This window comes from Silurus meridionalis, chromosome 23, assembly GCF_014805685.1.
Source record: "Silurus meridionalis isolate SWU-2019-XX chromosome 23, ASM1480568v1, whole genome shotgun sequence".
Taxonomy (NCBI): Eukaryota; Metazoa; Chordata; class Actinopteri; order Siluriformes; family Siluridae; genus Silurus; species Silurus meridionalis.
In genome coordinates, this window is record NC_060906.1 from 12,879,967 (window position 1) to 12,903,669 (window position 23,703).

Consider the following 23,703-nt stretch of genomic DNA (forward strand, 5'->3'; position numbering starts at 1 on the left):
TCAGCTTTTCCTGCTTACACTTATACACTTATTACACAGATACAGCAAGAACTGTCATTCTTACTAAACATGATGCAATGGTAAATAAGCATGTCAATATGAATTCTAGAATTTCTGCTCTAACTACATATAGCATAAAAAGCAGGGGATACATAAAGAAATAGTACAAAGGCCAGATCTGTTTCTGAATTAAATATCTGGTTGTTTTGGGTCACCTGAAAGCTGATTATAGGCTCTCTGACACAAGTCAGTATCTAACTGAACACAAAATTAAAGCTAAGGTCTACAGCATAATTCATAAAGCATGACGCCAAGTAAAATAACTGTGCTGTCAGGTTAAGAAAGATTATGTAATTCACTGGAAGACTATGGGTCAGGGTATCAAAAGTTTTTAATATGTATGGTACTTATTACTTTTCTGATGCTATTTGAGGAGTAAGGATTGAGAAATTATACATTTCATTTGAAGGTTGTATGAATCTTCAAACCTACTGCCTGATTGCTTCCATAACTAAAATGATTAGTGCAACAATGTTCATGACAAGGCATGATTTTATATAACAAATTTTACAAATTTTACAATAAAGTCGCAACAAAATCTTTATAATTATTGTATAATATTTATCATTAGCAATTTTTTATAACATATACCTCCTAAGCTCCACGGTTGGTTACATTGATAATTATAATGATTACATTGTACACGCACACTTTACACTCACCGGCCACTTTATTAGGTACACCTGTCCAACTGCTCATTAACACAAATTTCTAATCAGCCAATCACATAGCAGCAACTCAATGCATTTGGGCATGTAGACATGGTCAAGACGATCTGCTGCAGTTCAAACCGAGCATCAGAATGGGGAAGAAAAGTGATTTAAGTGACTTTAAACGTGGCATGGTTGTTGGTGCCAGACGGGCTGGTCTGAGTATTTCAGAAACTGCTGATCTACTGGGATTTTCACACACAACCATCTCTAGGGTTTACAGAAAATGGTCCGGAAAAGAGAAAATATCCAGTGAGCGGCAGTTCTGTGGGCGCAAATGCCTTGTTGATGTCAGAGGTCAGAGGAGAATGGCCAGACTGGTTGGTTGAGTAACTCAAATAACCACACGTTACCACCAAGATATGCAGAAGAGCATCTCTTAACGCACAACACGTCAAACCTTGAGGCGGATCGGCTACAGCAGCAGAAGACCACACCAAGTGCCACTCCTGACAGCTAAGAACAGGAAACTGAGGCCACAATTCGCACAGGCTCACCAAAATTGGACAATAGAAGATTGGAAAAACGTTGCCTGGTCTGATGAGGCTCGATTTCTGCTGCAACATTCGGATGGTAGGGTCAAAATTTTGGCATCAACAACATGAAAGCATGGATCCATCCTGCCTTGTGTCAATGGTTCAGGCTGGTGGTGGTGGTGTAATGGTGTGGGGGATAGTTTCTTGGCACACTTTGGGCCCATTAGTACCAATTGAGCATCGTGTCAACACCACAGCCTACCTAAATATTGTTGCTGACCATGTCCATCCCTTTATGACCACAGTGTACCCATCTTCTGATGGCTACTTCCAGCAGGATAACACGCCATGTCATAAAGCGCGAATCATCACAGACTGGTTTCTGAAACATAACAATGAGTTCACTGTACTCAAATGGCCTCCACAGTCCCCAGATCTCAATCCAATAGAGCACCTTTGGGATGTGGTGGAACGGGAGATTCGCATCATGGATGTGCAGCCGACAAATCTGCAGCAACTGTGTGATGCTATCATGTCAATATAGACCAAAATCTCTAAGGAATGTTTCCAGTACCTTGTTGAATCTATGCCACAAAGGGATAAGTCAGTTCTGAAGGCAAAAGGGGGTCCAAACCGGTACTAGTAAGGTGTACCTAATAAAGTCACTGGTAAGTGTATACATGCACACACTTCGGGTTTTTTTGCATTTGTTCTAAAAGTGCTTCATAAAAAGTTAGGAAATTGGTTATTTTTGTTTGCTTTCCTTATGGCCGAAAAATTTTGTCAGACTGCCTGGAGAATTCATATTAAGAATTTCATTGTATGTTGTAAAAAAAAAACAAAAAAACATACATATGGCAGCAGATGTTGTTTCCTGTACAAATAACAATAAACTCTTGAATCTTGAAACACCTGGATGCCTAAGTGCCTGTACTGTCATGCTTAAACATTTATTACAAAGTCATGTGGCAATGTATATTTTTCCCTTTATTTTTCTAGTCCTATACATTCTGGGTCTGTTAAAATATTTGGACTGTATTTGCCTGACTGTATTTGCCTTTGTTACTATATACATGCCTAAAAAGGTTAGTTGTCCTCCTAAATGGCCTTGATCAAATCTTTTCTTTTGGCTCACAGTTTTTGAGGGCAATGCTCTTGGTCATGGTAAATTTCTTTCCTTACATCGTTTCCCTCAGAATACCACACTCATTGACAGTAAGTGGGTTCCTTTTAAATAAAATTATGGGTAGGAACAGGTTGCCCCCTATTTTTCTTGTGCCAGCCTCAAGTGGGACCTTTATCTGTATTTCTCACTATAGCTGCAGGTTTTTCTAGATCAGTGGTTTGTGGCTAAAACTACTCACACCTAAACTACTTTATTGACAGGATTACTGATTTCAAACTGAATCTCTGCTGATTTTTTCCCATTTGCTAAACCATTTTTACCTTAGCAAATGATCCAATTGCTACTTTCTTTGCTTAGCAGGCATGTATTTCTGGTGAATCACAGAATCACTGTCCCTGTAGATTTATAGTCTTAGCTCCAAGGGAATAATTAGCTACAATAAAGGTTTAGCACTTGTGTGATCAATGCCTGAACTTTTTTTAAACTGATTATCTGATAACTGATAATCTCAGAGATGCAATTGTCCACACTCATTCCCATAAAAACATTAGTTTGGCAGTAATTTAAAAAATTCAAATGTGACCCAAAAGGTAGAGCCCAAATGTCTGCGGGTCATAAGCTCTCATGGACAATGATGGAAGACTGCTTAAGAAGCCATGAAAAAGTTTCTAGTTTCTTTTAAAGTAAATGGGTGACATGGCATCATACTCTTTGTGGCTTTGTTGAAATCAGCAATGCTAAAACTGAAGCTGTCAGCGGGCTTCTCAGCATAGGAACTAAATCTCCTACACACTCCTCATCTGGTTTTTCCACTAAGACATTTTTATCCCTCACTCACCAATTTATTCAGCCATTACATCTCCCATCATCTGATAACTAGCAAGTCTGTGCCATTCTACAAGCACAGTGTGTTTCTCCAGAATAAGACATGCTCCTTCTAGATAAAAACCAAGGTAGCCGGTATCCACTGTACACAGAGCCTCGGGTCTGACTGATTATCTGCAGCCAATATTTATGCTGTGTTGGGTTAAGTTGGGAAAATACATCAGCAATGTGTTTGCCACCTCAGCGCTGACTTTATCATAAAAACTGTATTTAAAATAATATTTTTCTAACAGGTTGGCTTGGGCCATGTACATGTCATTGACACTTGCAGACCATCATTGTTGTAAGAAGATATAATACCAAAACACTGAATGTAGATGCATGGATGACATTCTGGTAAGGTCTTACAGCATTGCTTCAAGCATGAAGACAGTGCACTAATCCACAGCTATCAATCCATCTAGGATCTAAGCTAATCAAGACCTCGCTCCTGGCAAACTCGTTGGGCTGGCTCTTCACTAAAATGGCCAATAGCCCAAGGAGATCTGAAATCAAGAGCACACGGTTGAGTCTTAAAAATCAAAACTGCTGAATGGATCAGCAAGATAGCACTTACACATTTCATAAAGTAGCACCCACATATATATTTTGTAAACCTTATAAAAAGTACAAGTGTCAAATTCCTTCTGACAGTTTTTAGAGTGCCGTCAACTTGCCAATGCATTGTGATGACTAAGCCACAGGGGTATATATTTTAATTATGCTGTTGTCTCACTCTGTGGGACACAGGACCTGGCCTATTTTTAATCCCATCATTTGGTCACTCTGATCCAAGACCTTTATTTTGATTTGGACAGAGGAACAATTGCGAGGTTATACCCCATGGTCAGATCAATGGGCACTAAAAGGACATTGGTCCTTATTAAAAACCCCTCTATTATATATGGCCTTTAGATTTTAATTCGGTTGTGCAACCACAGACTTGTTCACATTGTTGAGTCATGCCCTTTCATTTCCTTAACACATTGGAACACAGTGTCTTTGGGGAGCTACAGCCGAACTATGATGGCAAGAAATGTTATGGGACTGCTGTACTTGAATAAGGGGGTTCAGTGGGGTCTGACAGGGATCAAGTTATCTGGAACATGTCCATTCTTCTAGCACACATTATGTCATGGCAGACTGTGTGACCGAGGTAGATTTATTGTAATGCTTGCCACCCTCTCAATCCAAAATGTTGCAGATATTATTGTGCTTGCTAATCAATTTAGGTAAGTCGCTACAAGCTGTTCTATTTCCTGCCAGCAGTGCGTGTTGCACTGCAATAGTACACCCCCAACCCCCAGGAATGATGCTAAACCCTCAGCTAACAATAAATACTACAGGCAGGCTCCACAAGCAGAAAAATGTGCACTAAATACCTTTAAGCTTAAAGCAGCATTTCTGAGCAACTCGGTTTCCTTCATCTTTGTGTAGGTATGGATTTAGGTATGCATTAATAAGGTATGGACCCATACATGATACAGGTTTGGTATAGGCAAAATTATAAACAACCCTTTAACAGCTAGCAATCACTGTAGCAAAAAGATAGAATACACTTGCCCTGTATGTGTTTAAATCCAGAGTTATGAAGTAACATGGGTTTTGCCAAATTTGTAATTGTCTGAATTAACAATACTATGTGAAGATCCAAGCAGATTTTGGCCAATAGATTAAAAGGTCATTACCACATCCAATGAACAAGTAAAAAAAAAATAATTGTGAGGAGAGAATAAAAATGAAATCAAAAGACTTGAAAGCGTTGACAGTCAGGGAGAAACGGGTCCTTTTAGCTGTCTTAGAACAATTAAGTTGACTGGTTATGTTAATTAATAAACCTGGATTTCAAATCCAAGTAAATATACATTTTGCTATCCCTGTACTTTCATAAACACCATACGCCACTGTCTGGGCTGTAGCTGCCTGGTTCTCACCATGTTTTGCAAGAACAACACTACCTATGCTATTGATTTGAGCCAGTGCTTTTAGGTACCTTGGTTTAGGGTTGCCACAGGAACTCAGATGGAAGGTTCTATTTATTTAAAGGCCATCAACAATGCTATTTTATTGTCATGCATGTGCATAAACTTAAGAAGGAATTCAAGTTTTTAAACACAGTTACATACTGTATGTAAATAGTATTCTCTCTTTCTATTTGGCCTTAACTTAATCTTCAATAAAATATTTATCTAATAAAGGAGATAAAATATAACTAATAGCTATAACATATGAGCTTAGTCAAAAGCAAAACAATTTCAATCAATTTAAATATTCATAATGTTAAAAGATGGAAATAAAGAATTGAAATGAAGACAAAATTAGCACAATTATGTTTATTTTTAACACCAGTGTAATACACTGTATATAACAAATTATAGTTTTAGTCATGCCAGTGTGGTAAAAATAAACATTTTTCCCCCCACCCCCTAATGTTTTTGTAATATCTTTTTACACTCTGATAAAAAGGAAGTCTCAGGTACACTAAAAAAATGTGTCTCACATTAAATGCAATGTCGCACACAATCCAAAAGGAAGAGCCTGTGCTGAATCGGTCCTTCAGCCATAAGACAAAGTCCTTTTGCCACAAGTTAATGCTGTACCATGCAGCCAAGCTGTCTAGTGTAATAATATGATATAGAATAAGGGGAGAAATAGCATGCTATATTGTAAAGCCCCTGCTCTTTAAAACAACACCCAGCTATAGATCATTTATAATACTTGGCTGCTGTGTTTGCTGACTACACACAATGGTACAGTATCACTTGGTGCATCGCCTACGCTTTCCAGCACTAAAACTCTTCTTTCCCAGGACCCCTTGCATTTAGTACACGTGTGAAAAAATTTGCAGCAAAGTACTACTTTGGCAGGCAAACATCATTCTCACTGGCATCAAGTTTTAGACACATCAAAAATGCAGCATGCAGTCAAACACCCACTTTTTCCCTGTGCAAATTTCTCTAGCTCCATTGTGCATCAGGGAAAGAGAGACAGCATCTAGCCTTCCCATTCAGTAGTTCTGGTGCCTGGCAGGGCAAAAACCAGGCTGGTTTTTGAAAGGCGCATTTTAAATTTACAAGGCAGAGGCCAACAATATTAGTCAACCACATGAAAAATAAAAACAAATGATCATTTAAAATCTGTCATCTAAATGGGCATAAAATGTTAATATGCATGTTATAGTGTTTGTGCTACTCTGTCGTGTGTCATGTACAGTAGAGACAAACAGTAACTTAAATATATTGCACAGAGGACAAGGTAATGCCCTATGCTACTTTGTATACTCTTAATGAAGGCAAAGACCCACAGTAGAAAATGTGAGCCTTTTTAGATTAGTAAACAATTATGCAGAGAAGACTTTAATATAACTATTGGTTCTTTAATAAGACAAATCTGCAGCAAAAGTTTTCACTCATTATTCTCCACTCTCATACACCTGTAACTTTGTATAAAGCACACTCTCATAGACACTCTCAAAGCCTGAGTAAAATGAATCATGAATGATGCTCATTAGAAATGCTGAGGCAGTCAGTGTACCAAGTTAAACATTGTGAAATTCTTAATAACTGCTAACCACATAAAAAAAGAAGAAGAAAAAAGCATTTAAACAACAAAAAAAGCTGACCATGTGCATTATGAGTGTAAGATTACAGTAATTCTTACAAATGTCAGATTTCTGAAAACCCTTACAACATATTGTGAAGATATAATCACTTTCCATTCATTACATATTCACCTCTTCTCCCTCCTCTGCCTTAACATGTAGATACTTGTTTATCTTGGTTATGCAGCGTACCCAATACAAAAACGAATGGTAACTCCTCCTTGTTTTTTGGTGATACTCTGGTTTTCTTGAGCAAAGACATGACTCTGTTAAGTTTCCCACATTAACAGCAATCAAATCATGAATCTATGTGCAGACTGAACCATTTGCATATTTAAGGGGAAATTATTCATCTTGATGGCCTCCAATACTATGTGTATGCAAAGGTTAGTGTTTTTAGTTTGTTTATTCTCCCACTATATGTCTATAGATACCTAGGAATTTAAACAAGGGACCAACACTGCCTCAACTAAAAGGTTATTGCTTGTAATTTTTAAGGCCGGTATAATTAAGCAAATTTGATGTTTCCACAAAAAGTAACAAGAAAATTTTAGGATGAAAAAAATGGCAAATATTTGGTAAATGGTATATTCGTACACAACATTTGGTTTGAAATAAATGTAATTAAATTTGATTAATAAATCCTAATATTCAATGTAAACCAGTTGATTTTATTTCCTGAATTTATGCAAAACTATTCCTAAAACATATGTATACAGAGGGAAAAAATCTCAATTGTTAAGCCACTTACTTACTATTAAAAAGTCTGGACAAATCCAATACTGGATTTGTGCTCTTAACTTCCCTGACTACAATGTGTTTTCCTACAATTTACTTAATCAGTTGGAAAAATTAGAAAAGTAAAACCTCACAAGCCCAATAAAAATATGCACCGTGCTTTTCTTAACTGCACTGAGGTTAATGTTAACTGTATGACTTTATTTAACACTGGATTTCTAAAACACCTTTCTATGAACCCCATGTGAGCATGTTACAAAGCTCAGGAAACCACTAGCAATAAATGAAGATAATGCCAATATTGCTATATCTTTCCTTAGTGCCTTCTTCAGATACATCACCAAAAAATATATGTAGTTTTCATTGTTAGAGCTTTCCAGATTATTTTTTATGTAATGGAGCAAATAAAATAGGAAATAAAGAGGAGTATAGCTCCATTTACCAATTTAACATCTTCAATGTTTACATCAATGTAACAAAAGGACCAATTACCCATGCTGGAGAATTATGTTCATGCTTATGATTATATAGACATGGGTATGTTCATGCTTCTAAGACATCTAAGACGCCGTCCAAAATGTAGCCCACACTGAAGTTATGTATTTTAATATTTTAACTAAATGATGGCCTAGCTGTCCCTTTCATGCCAGTTAATATTACAAATCCAGCATGCACTCACATCTAACCAAAGCATTTACCCACCCATCTCGCATACTGTCTGTGTCAAATTCAAATGCTCAATTAAACATGAAAATATTGCTTTATGGGTATAGGTTGAGAAAAATAAGAGCTACATATATTTTTTTGTTTCTATTTCACATGATAAATAATCTCGTTTGAAATGCCATCTACAGTCTGCATGCTATGATTTGTAGGGTGTCAGACAAACTTGAAATGAACAAGACATGGGGACGTGTAGGGAAAAAATTGTGAAAATATGAAAATATTTAAGTAAGTCTGCAGAGGTGTTTTGTTCAAGCAGTGCTACTAAAAACCACACCAAGCCTTCATTACAGCCACAGAGCTCCTGTGTGCACCGTGCAGTGCTTCTGCTCTTGAAGATAAATGCCCTGAAATATTAGTCGGTCAAGAGATAGTCCAGCACATGGGGTAAGTATAAAAAAATTATGTTTGAAATAATTTTGCATGCAATCATAAATGTACAAGCAATTACTATTCTTCAAGTAGACTTCATTGGCAGGCCAGATTCCAGCTGGACATGCATCTATTTACAGTAGAAATTATTTTTTTCTTATTGAGAAGAGGTAACATTATAAATAAAACCCACCAACCTATTTAAAATAAATTAATAAATAAATAAATAAATAAATGTTTCTCTCTTGATTTTAAAAAGGCCCATCGTCTCTGTCTGCTTCCGGAGTAACAGGTCTTGAGACAATGAAAATGTCCTGGCATTTGAGTTGGTTTTTGGGGGTTGAAGTCTGTGATGAAGGGCTTGATCTTCTCTGCTCTGAAAGCAGTCTTAAAATCTCTCCCACCTGGGCCTCTAGGTTAGACAGACGACCACTCAGGGTCTGGATGTCTTCTTTAAGTTCCATCTTAGCCTCCTGCAAGGTGCTTTGAAGCAGAGTCTGCTCAGGCACAGGTAGGAAAGAAAGACCTTTTGCAGTCAAGGCCCCTACTCCAGGGCTAGGTTGCTCAAATGGACTCCGCTCCATGGGGCTAAGAGAGTCGCCTACCCTGTCAATGCGTAAGTCACTTTTGGTAATACCGCTGTCACAAGAATCAGTCTTGTGTAGTGCACTCTTCTCATCTGCTCCTTCAGTGCCCCCATTTCCACTGTCACTCCCATTTCTGTCTGAATTACCTGTCATGGGTTCTTTCCCCCCAGCTGCCTGGCTTTTGGAATCTTCTGGGGGCAGTTTAATGAGCTGGGTAACATCTCCCCACTCCTCCTCTTTCTTTTGCCAATCTGAGTTAGATGGAGGAGGGAGTGAGACTCCACTTTCTGTGTTCCTGAGACGCATCCATCCCCGTCCTCCACCACCACCCCTGGTTAGGGCAGGACTAGTGAATTTTAGACAGTTCTGGTCAACCACACTGAGGCTGGGTTTAAGTTCCATTGCCTCATGGCAGGCTCTGCCACTGGAGTCCTCTGTTTGAACATATGCCAAAGAACTCTGAACTGGGGTTATTTGTGAAACAGTCACAACAGTGGAACCACCATTTCCATTACCTCCACCTAAACCAGGAGTCCCATTTTGCATAGAGGGTCCATGGTGATGATGGAGTGGGTGGTGCACCTGGTATTGTGGCTGAGGATAATGATGCTGCTGATGGCGGTGGTGGTGGGACAGTGGATGAAGCTGGTGTTCCACATGCAGCTGGTCAGGCAGCATTGACCCATGTGCTCTCATCTCTTTCTGCTGTTTGAACTTCTGGAAGAGTTTGCGGACGGGATGGTCCACAGGAATAGAGAGTGTGACCTCATTTTTCTGGTGTCTCCTCTCCTCCTCCTCCTTCTTCACATCCGCAATTTTACGGAAGACGATCTGTAAAAAAGTAACATTTCTTAAGTCGGTTTTGTACAGCACTGAAGTCTACCTGAGTCAATTTGTTTACTGCAAAAAAAAAAAAAAACATTAAATGTTTAATATTATATATATATATATATATATATATATATATATATATATATATATATATATATATAAAATTAGTAATGCGTCTCATTATACATTTGCATATTTTACTTTTCCATGTCTCTAAAATACCCAGCATGCATCATCATTTTATTATGAGAAATTACAACTATCACTGTGAGCTTGCATTAGTGTATTAAAAGTAACACAGGAACTCTCAGCCACATCTATTTATTCTTAATAATTAATGAAAGAATAACTTTTAATAATATAATAAAAATCATATTGTTTATTTTTATAAGTTAACATCCCTTTATTTCTTTTGTGTAGACACGTGTTTGTTTTTTATCAAAATATAAGGTTGATGATCTGTTTGCACTTGATAGTGGAGTCAATATTATGCACATTATACAAATTTTTTTTCTAAAGAAAATTCTATTATTTAAAGAAAGTAGTTCTGATAAATGGTTTTCTTGGAACAGAAATAAATAGTTTATCTTATTTTGTTTCTCTTATTGTTTGAACAGTAAGAAGTTTTCAGAGTTTAGAATACTGAAGCTGCATTTTAGGAGAAGTCTCAATATCGAGCTGAATCAGATATGCCTGGAGTTTTCCAAAGGAAATGCAGTGTATGCACAAATCTCTAACAGACAGTGGTCTTTTAAATATTTAAGTTGCAAACAGCTAACAAGCAACACACTGTCCATCACCTAGTAGATGAATGGACCTTCTGTAGACAGAAAAAGAATACCTCTGGCAAGCCAACACTTCATTCAGACGCAGGCCTTGGACCTTTCCTTCTGTATATTACCTCTCCTCAGCTATGAGTATGCATGTGACAGAAGCTTTGATCGCATATGGTATTAATTAGGCAGTGCTAATTAGCCACTTGGGCTTCTCTCTGGGTGCCCCAGGGAAAGCTGCGTGGCTCAGCCTGGCATACTTTAGAAGACATTCTCCACACAGCTTGTTATTTTTAATAAGGTTCCAATCACACCATCTAATGACTATCCCAGGTTAAGCTTTCGGATTTTGTTTTTACATGCCCTCTCTATTTTCTTTGCTTTGGGATACAGTTCAAATCATTTGCATAAAATAATAAATAGCTTTCAACTCTGTTCACCTGCACATGAACCTAGATTTAGTCAAATAGAGGAATAAAGACCAACGGCAACAAAGGTTTTTACCTACTTAACCTCAATTACAAAAACCATGGGTAAGATCTTAAAATGTAAATGCAAATTTCTGACTAGTAATTTATTCATGTTATTTGATCAGACAAAAAGGTCTTCAATTTAAGATTTGAGTAGACTAATATAAGTTATCACTCAAAAATTTAAGCAGTATATTTCACCAAGATGAACCAACTATTATATTAACCTTAAATGATTTGCACAATGGTTTTGAATGCTCCAATTAAAACTACACTGCTCCATAATTACCCACACAATTTTTTCTTTCTCTTTTAGGATCTCGAGCTGCGTCAAACTTTTTTTGGTACGCCTCGCGTTGTCCACGCTGAATTACGTGTGAAATCCGGCCAATAGGCAAGTCGTGAAGTCATCGAAGGGCAAAGTCACGTAAACCAGGAAGCTACAAAATGGCTAAGAAATGGTAGCGACATTAGCTTCTGATTGTTCAGGTAAGCGCTTTGTGTGTGAATCTGTGCAACCATGGCTAAAAGGCAAACAAATTTTTGCAAGTGTGTCTCTCCTTGCCCCATTCCATTACAGGGACACACACACATATGAGCTTTGTGTTGTTTGCTTGGGAAAGCATGCTCAATCGGCTCTCAAAAGAGACGATTTTTTTCTGTGCTGTAGCTGTATGGCTATACGAAGATCTGCTCCCGAGATCACTCTTTGAGGAAAGGTCTCAGGTCCCGCTCTCACCGAGGCGAAGCGGTGCCGAAGGTCGTGGGGCTCGCAGGCCAACCTAGCAGAAGGCAAGGAGATGGATGAGTCCTCTCCAGCCTCCCCTGTTGGGCCAAGCTCCCGTTCCCAGAGGAAAGCACTCGCTCCGGCGTTTTCTTCTCCTGGCAAATGCAACGTGGAGCCCCGGGTTTCTTCCTCCGAGGAGGGAGAAATTTTGGAAGCTATCAAGCTCAAAGACTCCTTACAGCCTATGCTGTTCAAGAAGCTCCTGGAGGTAATGACAGGAGTTTGAATAATGTGTCCAAGCTAGAGAAGCAGAAGCAACCCGTTCTCAGCAAGTGGATGAGCGTTTCCTGCGTCCCGCGTCAGGTCCTAGGAGACCCCATATGCGGCCCGTGCCGTTTCCCCGCAAACTTTGCTTTACGCAGACATAGTTGGGTTTAAGGAGTGCGGCGATGGGGAGATGCTCAGGGTCGAAGGTAAGGCTCGAAGGTAAGGCTTACGCGGCAGTAGGCCAGTTTCCTGCCAATAAGCAGACTCTCAGGAGATGGATAGTGGATGCCATTACCAAATGTTATGAGTCCTGCGGTCTTCCCACTCCTTTTGGAGTCAAGGCTCATTCAACCCGGAGTATGGCCGCCTCTACGTACGGCCTGGTCCGCGGGGGTTCCCCTACAGGACATATGCAACACTGCAGGCTGGTCCACCCTTTTGACCTTCGTCAGTTTTACGACCTTGATGTCAGAGCCACTCCTGGCTCCACTGTCCTGCACACTGGTGGTGCTCAGACACACTAGGCAGGGACTGGTCAGTATGGTGTAATTGGACACTCATTCCCAAAGCATTTCAACGCAGCTCAAGTTCCTGAAAGGGAACGTCTCTAGGTTAGGTATGTAAACCTAGTTCCCTGACGGAACGAGACGCTGCGTCAACAGGCCATACTCCCTGCATCCCTGCAGCACTTACCTTCTCTTTTTCAGAAGCTAATGTCTCTACCATCGCTCAGCCATTTTGTAACTTCCTGGTTATGCTACATCGCCCGCCGATGATGCCACGACTTGCTTATTGGCCGGATTTCACACGTGATTCAGAGCGTGGACAACGTGAGGCATTCCCAAAGCATTGGGACTAGGGAACTAGGGTTACATACGTAACCTAGAGATGTTTTTTGCATACAATTTTCTAATTTTAAGGGGTACCAATGTTTTCTGCAAAAGTAAATGTTCTGATCTCATTAATTTAAATTAAGATTGCAAAATGATGAGTTAAAAAAACTTTTTGTTAAAGTAGTGAAATTAAAGAAAAGAATGACAAACCAAAGTGTTCAGATGTTTTTCTTCTTATACTTTACCTGTTAATGAATTAATTAATTAATAATGAAACTGAAAAACATATCACAGGTGAAATTTGTACATATTCCAAATAGTACTTGCAAGGTTATAAGTCTCAGCCGACAGTCAGTCTACTTCAGAGGCTACAGCTAGTTAAAAAGCAAGTTGTGAATAAAACATTTCGGGGTTGACACATTTATCACAACTCCTTTTTTTTGTTATAATTCCATACTGTGTACAATACTATCACAGTAGCTTAATGCATTAACACAGTAAGAGTAACTGATTTTTTTAAATGTCATCCCCTCAAAGCAAGCAATGGGCAATGTTGGTAAAAATAGAGCTGAGAATGTCATGTGACTTTTCATTATCCCTGTGCAGCCTTTCAGCACACTGCATTGCTGCAATCGCATGCCATTTCCCATCTTCGAGGAGGTAAATAATGAATTTAGCTCCACTCTGCCATCAGATTATTTAATCATCACTTATTACTGACCCAATGAGATTGCAATGGCAGAATGAGAGAGAGAGAGAGAGAGAGAGCAAATAGGAAAGTGAGAGAAACAGACAGGTAATTTATAAGCAATACAGATCAATAATGATGGAAGATTTAAATGAGTAGGACATTATAAAAAGAAGTTGCCATTAGACAAATACTTAATTACATTTTGTAAAAAAAAAAAAAGAAAAGAAAAGAAAAAAAAGAAAACAATTTGTACTGGTTCTAAACCAGGGGACCACATTAAAAGCTTTGTTCAGATTTGGTAATTTCACTTTTAATGATACATCAATATTTATCCAGTATTTGGAAACCTTACACAGGTTTTAAAAGTGATTTTTCTGGGCACCCAGTTAAAATGTTTAAAACTGCATGCACATTATGCTTTTGAAGATGGCTGAATTTTCAGAAACAGAAGATTTTAATAGTGTCTAGATCGCCACCGTTAAATACAAGGACTTTAAACCAAAAAACTAATGAAACAGATGAAAGCAAATGATAATAATAATAAAATAAAAACATCAAGTACCTCACTGTAAATTATCTTGATTTTAGCAATATAGATGAAATTGTTTTTCAGTTAAAACAGCACTAGACCCAGCACATCTATTATTTTGTAGAAGTAGCAGTGACAGAAAGAGTGATGTTTTGGGAGGGATGAAAAATGCTGTGTCTGCTTTTGACATTTGCAGCAATTGGCTAAACAGGCTTTAGAAAATTAATTACGTGCAAAGTTCACTGGGATGAATGATGTACGCTATTTTTGTTCTGCTTTTATGTCAATATTTTTACTTCTCAAATTAACACAATAAGGGGATTTTTTTTTGTATAAAAGACAGTTTGGATGATGAGCTGAGCAAGCATTCATCTACTCTGCTTATAGCTCACTTTACAGTAAGTGTAGCTTGTTCCTGGGAAATAAGTCATTAATATGAACTATGTTTTAAATGAACTATTTTCTCCTTGGAAAACATTTGGTGAACAAAAAAAAACCAACATAAAAAGAAAAAACTCAAATGTGCTATATTTATATAGTCATCATATAATAATGTACTTCATTAATATTGTCACATTGATACATTATTTATCAATACAGTATGTCAAAATGTAAAACAAAGTAAGTGTAAAAATAGATAAATAATTGCTTGTTTTAATATTGAAATATAATAAGAATAAAAAAAAATGGCCTGAACAAATTGTTAATAAAATAATAAATAATCAAATTATAGTGATAAACTGTTTTTATTAGTTTCACACATCTTCGATATTGTAATAAATCATTCATCTTATTTACTTCGGGAAAAATAAAACATGAACCCCAGAAAGCAACAGAGAAAGTTTTCTGAAGAAATCAGATATACACAAAGAGGTTAGAGTATCTATAATACCATATCCAAGCAGATTGATGTTACTGTGACTACAGTTGCAAATAGACTGTAGCCAACCTCCCTGGACACTGCGGCAAGAGGAAGATCAACCCCACATTAAAGAGAAGAATAGTGCGAATGGTAGACAAAGAGCTAAGAAAAGCTCCCAAAGAGATACTAGCTGAACTCCAAGGTCAAGACACAACAGTGTCTGCTTGTACCATCCATCGCTTTTTGAAAACTTTTTGATTGACAGTGGCCTCAATGGAAGAAGACCATAAAGGGCTTTACGTTAAAAAAAACCATAAAAAAACACGCCAGAGTGGAATTTGTTAAAATGCATTTTGGCAAGCCACAATGTTTCTTGTCACGCATTCTTTGAACAAAATCAAGAGCGTTTTGACAAGTTACATTAAGTCTACAATAAAAAATAAAAAAACAAAGGTTACTTTGCTGCTTCTGCCATGGTGTGCCTTGAATTTGTGCAAAGCACAATGAAGTTTCCAATCTATCAAGGCATTCGGAAGTGAAACACATTTCCCAGTGTCAGAAAGCTCTGCCTCAGTCACAGGTCATAGGTGCTTCAAAAGAATAATGACCCAAAATACACAGCTAATAGCACCCAAGAATGTCTAAGACTAAAATATTGGACTATTTTGGGCTTAACTTATGTGAGCAAGGATTGAATCAAACATATATGGAAAGAGCTGACACATGCAATCTGAAAAAAGAAGGGAATGAAAGGTGAAGCACTTTGATTGAATTAGATGGTAGGGTTTAATCCTTCTACAGCCTTCACAAAGGTGAATTCATGTCGAGGCAAGTCAAGTTTATTTCTATAGCGCTTTTCACGACGGACATTGTCTCAAAGCAGCTTCACAGAATTTAAGAGTTAGGGTAAACAGAACAAGGAAAATGTCAGGTAAATATTAAACATTAAAACTATGGTTGACTATGGTCAATGAGTTAATAATCAAACCTCAACATACCAGCTAGAAGTGAATGTAAGGTAATGGCATATGTGTATTCAACATATTTAACCAAGATTGGCCGATAGTATTTGTCTGGGTGTTTGTGAATTGCTTGGTCTGTTTTTCAATGTCAGTTGAATTTACTTGAATCCAGACACAGCAGATCAAGATTGGAAGGTTTCCTGAGACTACAGGTGTCATACTTTTTTAATGCCTGTCAAGGGTCTCCTTGCATCACGATATTTTTAGTTTGGCTGTTGGTTGTTCAACACTATGAATAGATCCCTACATTGCTAACGTTGCTGCCAAAAGCATTCTATTCCTCATATCATCATATCCTTCAAGATGTTTAGTAAAAACTACCCACATCAATATGTGAACTAAATACCTTTACAATGAATTTACACTGAATTTACACATCTACACTGAGGTCAAATCCCAGTGCTGTCGTTTGTGGGCTCTTGTGTGAGCCCTTTAACTCTCAGCTCATTTCAGTTTTTTTTGTCAAGTCTATTTCAATGAACATTTCTGCCAAATGAATACATATGTAAATGCAGCTTGACTTCAAGTTAGCTTAAAAAGGTTAACCTTTCAACAGTAGGGAGCTGAGAGGACATGCAAAGCTATTTAAACGAATTTATATTAGAATTAGAAACGCCTATAAACAGTTTTTTTGATCACATCATCCAGGGCAAAAAAAGTGAAAAGAATATCCAAACTATCACAATTCTCTCTTACCTTTTACATAGTACTTCATTAAGAAACATCTGGAACACTAATGGGGCATCCATTAGACCAAAGGACATAATTACTTATTCCTCGTGTCCATTTATTTACATAAACTAATTTAATATTTCTTCTGATAGTTTCTGAGAGTTGTATGTTTGGAGTCACTGAAGTCTAACATTAATTTTACCTTTAGGATAATGAGTAAGTTTGAATGCACAATCCTCAAATAACAAGTGATCAGACTCAAGTATGTGGTGATGTTGAACTTGTATTTTCTTGGTGGGCTAAAATACACAGAAAACAAACACAGCAGCAAATTGTTACTTGGTAGTCCAAAATGTTTGATGGTTCAAGAGGTCAGGAATTTTTTTTTTTTTTAATCCCAGATAACATTGTGATTAACTGCCAGGTTGTCGCTCTCTGAGGACATTTAGGGCATGTGTCTAATGGGTGCACCTGTTCTCTGCAATAGCACTATAATCCCAATTCACACTGGTGTTCTTCTAGCAAGTGGCTTCTAACTGCTTTCCAGAGTCCAGTGCTGTTACTCAACCTAAACTGCACAGCTACATCAGAGTTATTCTGGACAGTTATTCATGGACAGGTATTCACTGTCCATGTAAATAGCATAGTTTTCTTAAAAGACTTAAACGCAAGCAAAGTTCTCATTTAAATGGCAAAATTACTGCATAATCTAAACAAGAATTTAAGGTGATTGGAAATGACATGTAGGATTTGACAGATCTTCAAATTAAAAACTACAAATAGACTGATTACTTTACCCCTGAATTCTCATAATTATTTTGAAAGAATGGCTAAAACAAATGCTTTAATACTTAATAAAATAGAAAATATTATAATTTTTTTTCAGTTTATAAAAGAGTCAAATGCTGAACATTACTATACTAGTGACATCATTTTGGTGACATGGCATGTAATTCCCCAAAGCATGTAAATTTTACACCAATGTTATATCTATTCCCATTCCGATAACAAGTTTAGGATAATTATACCATTACTGGCACAACAGGAGTTAATCCTGCCAACACCTATTCATACTGGATTTGTGGGAACTAATCTTCACCCATGAAGTACAAATGAAAACCATGTATTATTCATGCAGACAGATTTAGCAACACAAAGCAGTGTGCATTTACACAGGCGTCCAAATTAAATTCATATTTGTACTAGTCACTCCATCCGTGCGCTTTTTATCTCATTTACAGTGTCATAAGCTTAAGAACAATAAATGCATTTGATAAACAGATAAACACTTCTTTAAAAATTGGCATATTATAATAATACATAATGCGGGTGACAGCTTTAATTTACACGCTGTAATCCAAAATTATATATTTCACAGATAACAGCACAAATCTAAGAACTAATGTAACAGAGATGCAAATTTATATCCCAATTGCCTGAGCATAAAGAGGAATTTACACTATAATCATGCACTAAATAATTACTTATTCCAGCTATTCATAATTATGGCAATTATTTCAATGCCCAGCTAAGTGACAAAAGACAAAAGCAATATATTAACAGTTTTGCTGCACTAAAGAAAAATGTTTAAGTGAGACTAACTTAGCAATTAAACATCCATAATGATCTCTAAACATCAATAGGGAATTTGAAATGAAAATTTATTTTCATTCATTCTCTAGAAGCCATTATTATTCTCACAATAAAAAGGCAAAACTGTATATGTAAAATCTTATATTTCCACTGCTCCTATTAGGGGTGGCCACAGCGGAACATCCGTCTCCATATTACTCTGTCCTCTACATCTGCCTCTTTCAAATCATCTACCTGCATGTTTTTTCCTCACCACCTCCATAAACCGCCTCCTTGGCTTTTCTCTTTTCCTCCTTCCTGGTGGCTCCATGCTCAGCATTCTTCTACCGATATACCCCATGTCCCATCTCTGCATATGTCCAAACCATCTCAATCTCGCCTCCCTCACCTTGTCTCCAAAATGTGCTACATGCGCGGTTTCTCCAATAAACTCATTTTTAATCCTGTCCATCATCGTCACTCCCAACAAAAACCTCAGCATCTTCAGCTCCGCTACCTTCAGCTCCACCTCCTGTCTTTTACTCAATGCCACTGTCTCTAAACCATACAACATCGCAGTTCTCACCACAGTCTGATAAACTTTCCCCTTTCACTCTTGCAGATACCCTTCTATCACAAATCACTCCTGTAACTCTTCTTTACCCACTCCACCCTGCCTGCACTCTTTTCTTCACTTCTTTAACATCTCCATTACTTTGCACTGTTGACCCCAGGTACCTGAATTCCTCCACCTTCTCCACGCAACCGCACCACTCCACTGCCCTCGCTCTCATTTACACACATGTATTTTGTCTTACTCCTACTGACTTTTATTCCTCTTCTCTCCAGCGCGTACCTCCACCTCTCTATGCTCTTCTCAACCTGCTCCCTTCTCTCACCACAAATAACAATATCATCCGCAAATATCATAGTCCATGGAGACTCCTGTCTGACCTCACCAATCAATCTGTCCATCACCACTGCAAACAGGAAAGGGCTCAGAGCCGATCCTTGATGCAGTCCAACCTTCACCTTAAACCAGTCTGTTGTTCCTACTGCACACTTCACTGCTGTCACACTGTTCCCATACATGTCCTGCACCACCCTCACATACTTCTCTTCCATAACGACTTCCCCATACAAAACTAAAACTCCTCTCTCAGCACCCTGTCATACCTCTAGATCCACAAACACACAATGCAACGCCTTCTGACCTTCTTTATACTTCTCCATCAATATTCTCAGAGCAAAATTTCAAATACTGCTCTTCCTCAGCATAAAACCATACTGTTGCTCACAGATGATCACCTCTTCTCTCAGCTTGGCTTCTACTTCTCTTTTCTATATCTTAATGGTGTGACTGATCAACTTAATTCCCCTGTAGTTACTGCAGTTATGCACATCTCCCTTATTCCGAAAAACATTCACCCTCTTATTCGCTGCTCTCACTTCCTCCTTATAATCCTATCCACTTTCTGCTCAAAATACTCCCTTCATCTTCTCAACACACTCTCCTCACTAGTCAACACATTCCCATCTCCATCCTTTATTTCTCTAACTTGCAGCACATCCTTCCCAGCTCGGTCCCTCTGCCTGGCCAATCGGTACAAATCCTTTTTCTCTTTCCTTAGTGTCCATACAGCTCCTCATATGCCTTTTTCCTTGGCTTTTGCCACATCTCTCTTCACGTGCTGCCGCAACTCTTTGAACTTCTTTTTCCTAAATCTCACACTACAGCCTTCCTCCTTCAGTTTCTGCCATCTTATTATTTTTTCAATCGTCACTCTCCTCCTCTTATTCTTCCAAAACCATACTACAGACCACCATCCGATGCTGTCTAGCTACACTGTCCCCTGCCAACACCTTACAGTCTCCAATCTACTTTAGGTTTTATCTCGTGCATAGAACATAGTCCACCTGTGTGCACCTTCTTCCGCACTTATACTAGTCACTCTATGCGCCTCCTTCTTTTTAAAATAAGTGTTTACCACTGCCATTTCCATCCTTTTAGCAAAATCTACCACCATCTGCCCTTCCACATTCCTCTCCTTAAGGCCATACCTACCCATCACCTTCTCATCATTTCTGTTCCCTTCACCCAAATGCCCACTGAAGTCTGCTCCAATCACCAATCTTTCTTTTCTAGGTACACCATCTATTACTTTATCTAACTTACTCCATCTAACTAACTTCCTTAACCCATCTTGCAACCCACTTGTGGAGCATAAGCACTTCCAGCTTCACATTCAGAACCCTATCAGAAACTCTTTTCACCTCCACTACACTTTTACTGTACTCTTCGTTCAGGATCACCCCTACACCATTTCTTTTTCCATCCACACCATTGTAGGACAGTTTAAACCTCCACCTCCAATGTTCCTGGTCTTACTCCTTTTCCACTTGGACCCTGAACACACAACACGTCTACCTTTTTCCTATACATCAAATCAGCTGCTTCTCTCTCTTTACCAGTCTGCCTCCTTTCCTCCTCCTCGGTCGGCCAAGAGTAGCCTAATTTCCTCCGGTACCCTGTTGGCAAACAATATCTGTGGTGGTTGTTGGTAACCCGGGCCTCAACCGATCCGCTATGAAATTCAGATTGCAGATAAACTAAGGGGCCACTGTCAAAAAACCTGGGCTTCCATACCACCTCAGCAGTGCCACACACTGATCACCTCCATGTAATGCCGAATTGAGGCAGTAATTAAAGCAAAAGAGCCCTCACCAAGTATTGAGTACATATACAGTAAATGAACATACAATACATTTCTTAAAACAAATCCAGATGTTGGTTGAGGATTCAATTATGTCAAATATAAATCATTTTGAGCTTATTCCCAAGCTGAAGCCAGGGGGATAATGGAAAATGTTTTCCAATTCAGTCACCTGAAACAACAACTGGCAAACAAAAGAGCATACAGAGCTGTGTACTTTCTATGATTTAAAGTTGTAAAGAGAACTGATAAATGTGATACTACTAAATTATACATAAATTACAGAATATAAATTCTGTAATCAATAAATAAAAAAGTAGGAGGACACTGGAACAGACTGAGATGAAAGAAGTACAAATAATCATCTGGCAGGTGCACAAAGCATTAAAAATGTTCACAAAAAAACAGGTTTTGATGACAATCCAACAATATGACTGTGATCATGTTTATTAAATAGACTTATTTAAATTACATAGCCGCTGCATTTTAGTACTGTTGCTTCTTCAGAAACAATTGTAACCTTCTTTACAACTACTGCAGCAAATGCCACATCTGAATTCTTAAACTTTCGTGAATAGAATGAAAAATTAGCATCTAAGGTCTTTATTTGTGGTGTATGTAATACTTTAATCAATATCTAATTTCATGCACATTCATAAAGAATAGCCGTACAGATAAAGGGGTGAAATAAGTCTTTGGCTGTGAAATCTTAACAGTCCACATGGAGCGTTGACAGTGATGAAAATGGTGGTGTACCATTAAGAGAAATGAGAAGTGATGTGATTTCAGTGGCAGGCTATATCTTTTATTCCGGCCCACCAGGGTGGTTACCTTCAGAACTCCTATTTGCTTATTTCCTTTACTACAAGCAAAGTTCATCACATTGGTGACTATGAATGTGATAATTAGCAGTAGCTTATAAAAGACCCCCTACTGCATCAGGCTTTCTCTTCTTTTCCATTCTCGCCTTGTCAAGAGGTTGATGAGGTCTTGCTAATAATCTGAAATCTTGTTTTTGTTCAACCTGCCTCAGAAAACAGTGCACTGATGTGCACTTTAGGCAAAAGTAATTTACTAATGTTTTATTACTGACTGTGGCATTTAATCTGACACTTGAACACGTGTTACAAATGTATTAATTGATATTAATAATACAAAACACCATTACTGTCTCTGGTGAGTGTATGTAATTGGTTGATTGCTAATTTGCCAACAAAACAAGTATGAAGCCTAAACATATTCAGTGGAAAATAAATATTTTTTATGTCTTTACTGATAAGCTTTAGAAGCTGTGTAGGCCATATGCTTACTGGATCTAAAATAAACATTTGACAGTCCACACCCACTAAAGAACCACAAAAGTGGTCACTATACACCCACAAGAGATAAACTACTAGTCACACAAGCGATTTGTCAATTGTTAACGTGAACCGTGAGTTTGTTCTGCCAGGAATTGATAAAGTTAGATAATGTGCATAATGAATGCATTATTATTTTAAAATAACTTCAATAAACACTTACAAAGGCTTGTGCTAGATACAAATGGGAATACTGTACAATGCAGACTGACATTATAAATACTTTATCAAAACCGAAGCTGGAGCCTTTATAGAACAGAGCTAAGCAAATACACTGAGCAATTCCACAATGTACTGATTTCATTAATGTGCTCTTATGCCTGTTTAAAAATATAAAAAAAAAATTGCAACCTGCTTGCGTACTGGTTGCACTAGAAGCTCCAGAAGCTCTAGACTTGAGATCAATATCTCAGAAAGAGAGACTGGTGGCTTTATTAGGGGAACAGCTGATGAAGCAATGCACATAAATCCATGCTGCGTACAATTGAAACATAAGAGAGCCGACATCCTGGTTTGCAAAGAGTATGCGCAGCTGTCTGGGAAAACCGGGAAAATGTTGCTACACCGTCAACAATGATGAAAATGGGGTTTTGACCAAAATTGAGATTTCTGTCAAATACTGATCATGTTTTCTACAGGTGAGACAAATGTGGATAAAGCCAAACATTAAAATAACATTTCTTATTGTAATAGGATTTGGGACTAGGATTTTAGCTTACTTGCTGGTAATTGGAAAGTTTTCTCACTATGGTGTAAAACTTTGGGCATAAACTCCTTATCTTGCACTGTGAACAATGCTTTGGAGTTTTTGCCGAGTTAGCTAGAAGCGTCCCTTTCAGGGTCTACCCTAAAAGTTGATGCCGCTAGCATTGTCTGTGCACTAGGGACAGATTTGGCAGTTTGCTGATAAGAGCACTTAAATTAGAAGAAACCTTTTTTAAGGTGAAACAATGGTTCCACTGGTCCACAGTGTAGCCTGGAAGTGAGGCTAAGCAAATTTCAACTGGCCATATAAACCAGTGAGTGAGTATATGTATAAGTGTATATAACATGATTTTAGTTTAGTAAACAGCTTTTTTCTTTAATCTATACAGCTAAGCATAACTATTGGATGGCACGGTGTTC

The 23,703-nt window shown here is 38.0% G+C and overlaps 1 protein-coding gene across 2 annotated transcripts in view; it reads right to left on the minus strand.

Annotated features, from left to right (window-relative positions):
- Window positions 1-5,625: 5,625 nt before the first annotated feature.
- Window positions 5,626-23,703, minus strand: part of kcnh5a (potassium voltage-gated channel, subfamily H (eag-related), member 5a) — a 76,989-nt gene continuing 58,911 nt past the window's right edge. For both annotated transcript variants that reach the window (XM_046836168.1, XM_046836167.1), the window contains one exon: window positions 5,626-10,088. In XM_046836168.1, the coding sequence (XP_046692124.1) occupies window positions 8,922-10,088 (1,167 nt within the window). In that variant the 3' untranslated portion in view covers window positions 5,626-8,921. The remainder of the gene's footprint in view (window positions 10,089-23,703) is intronic.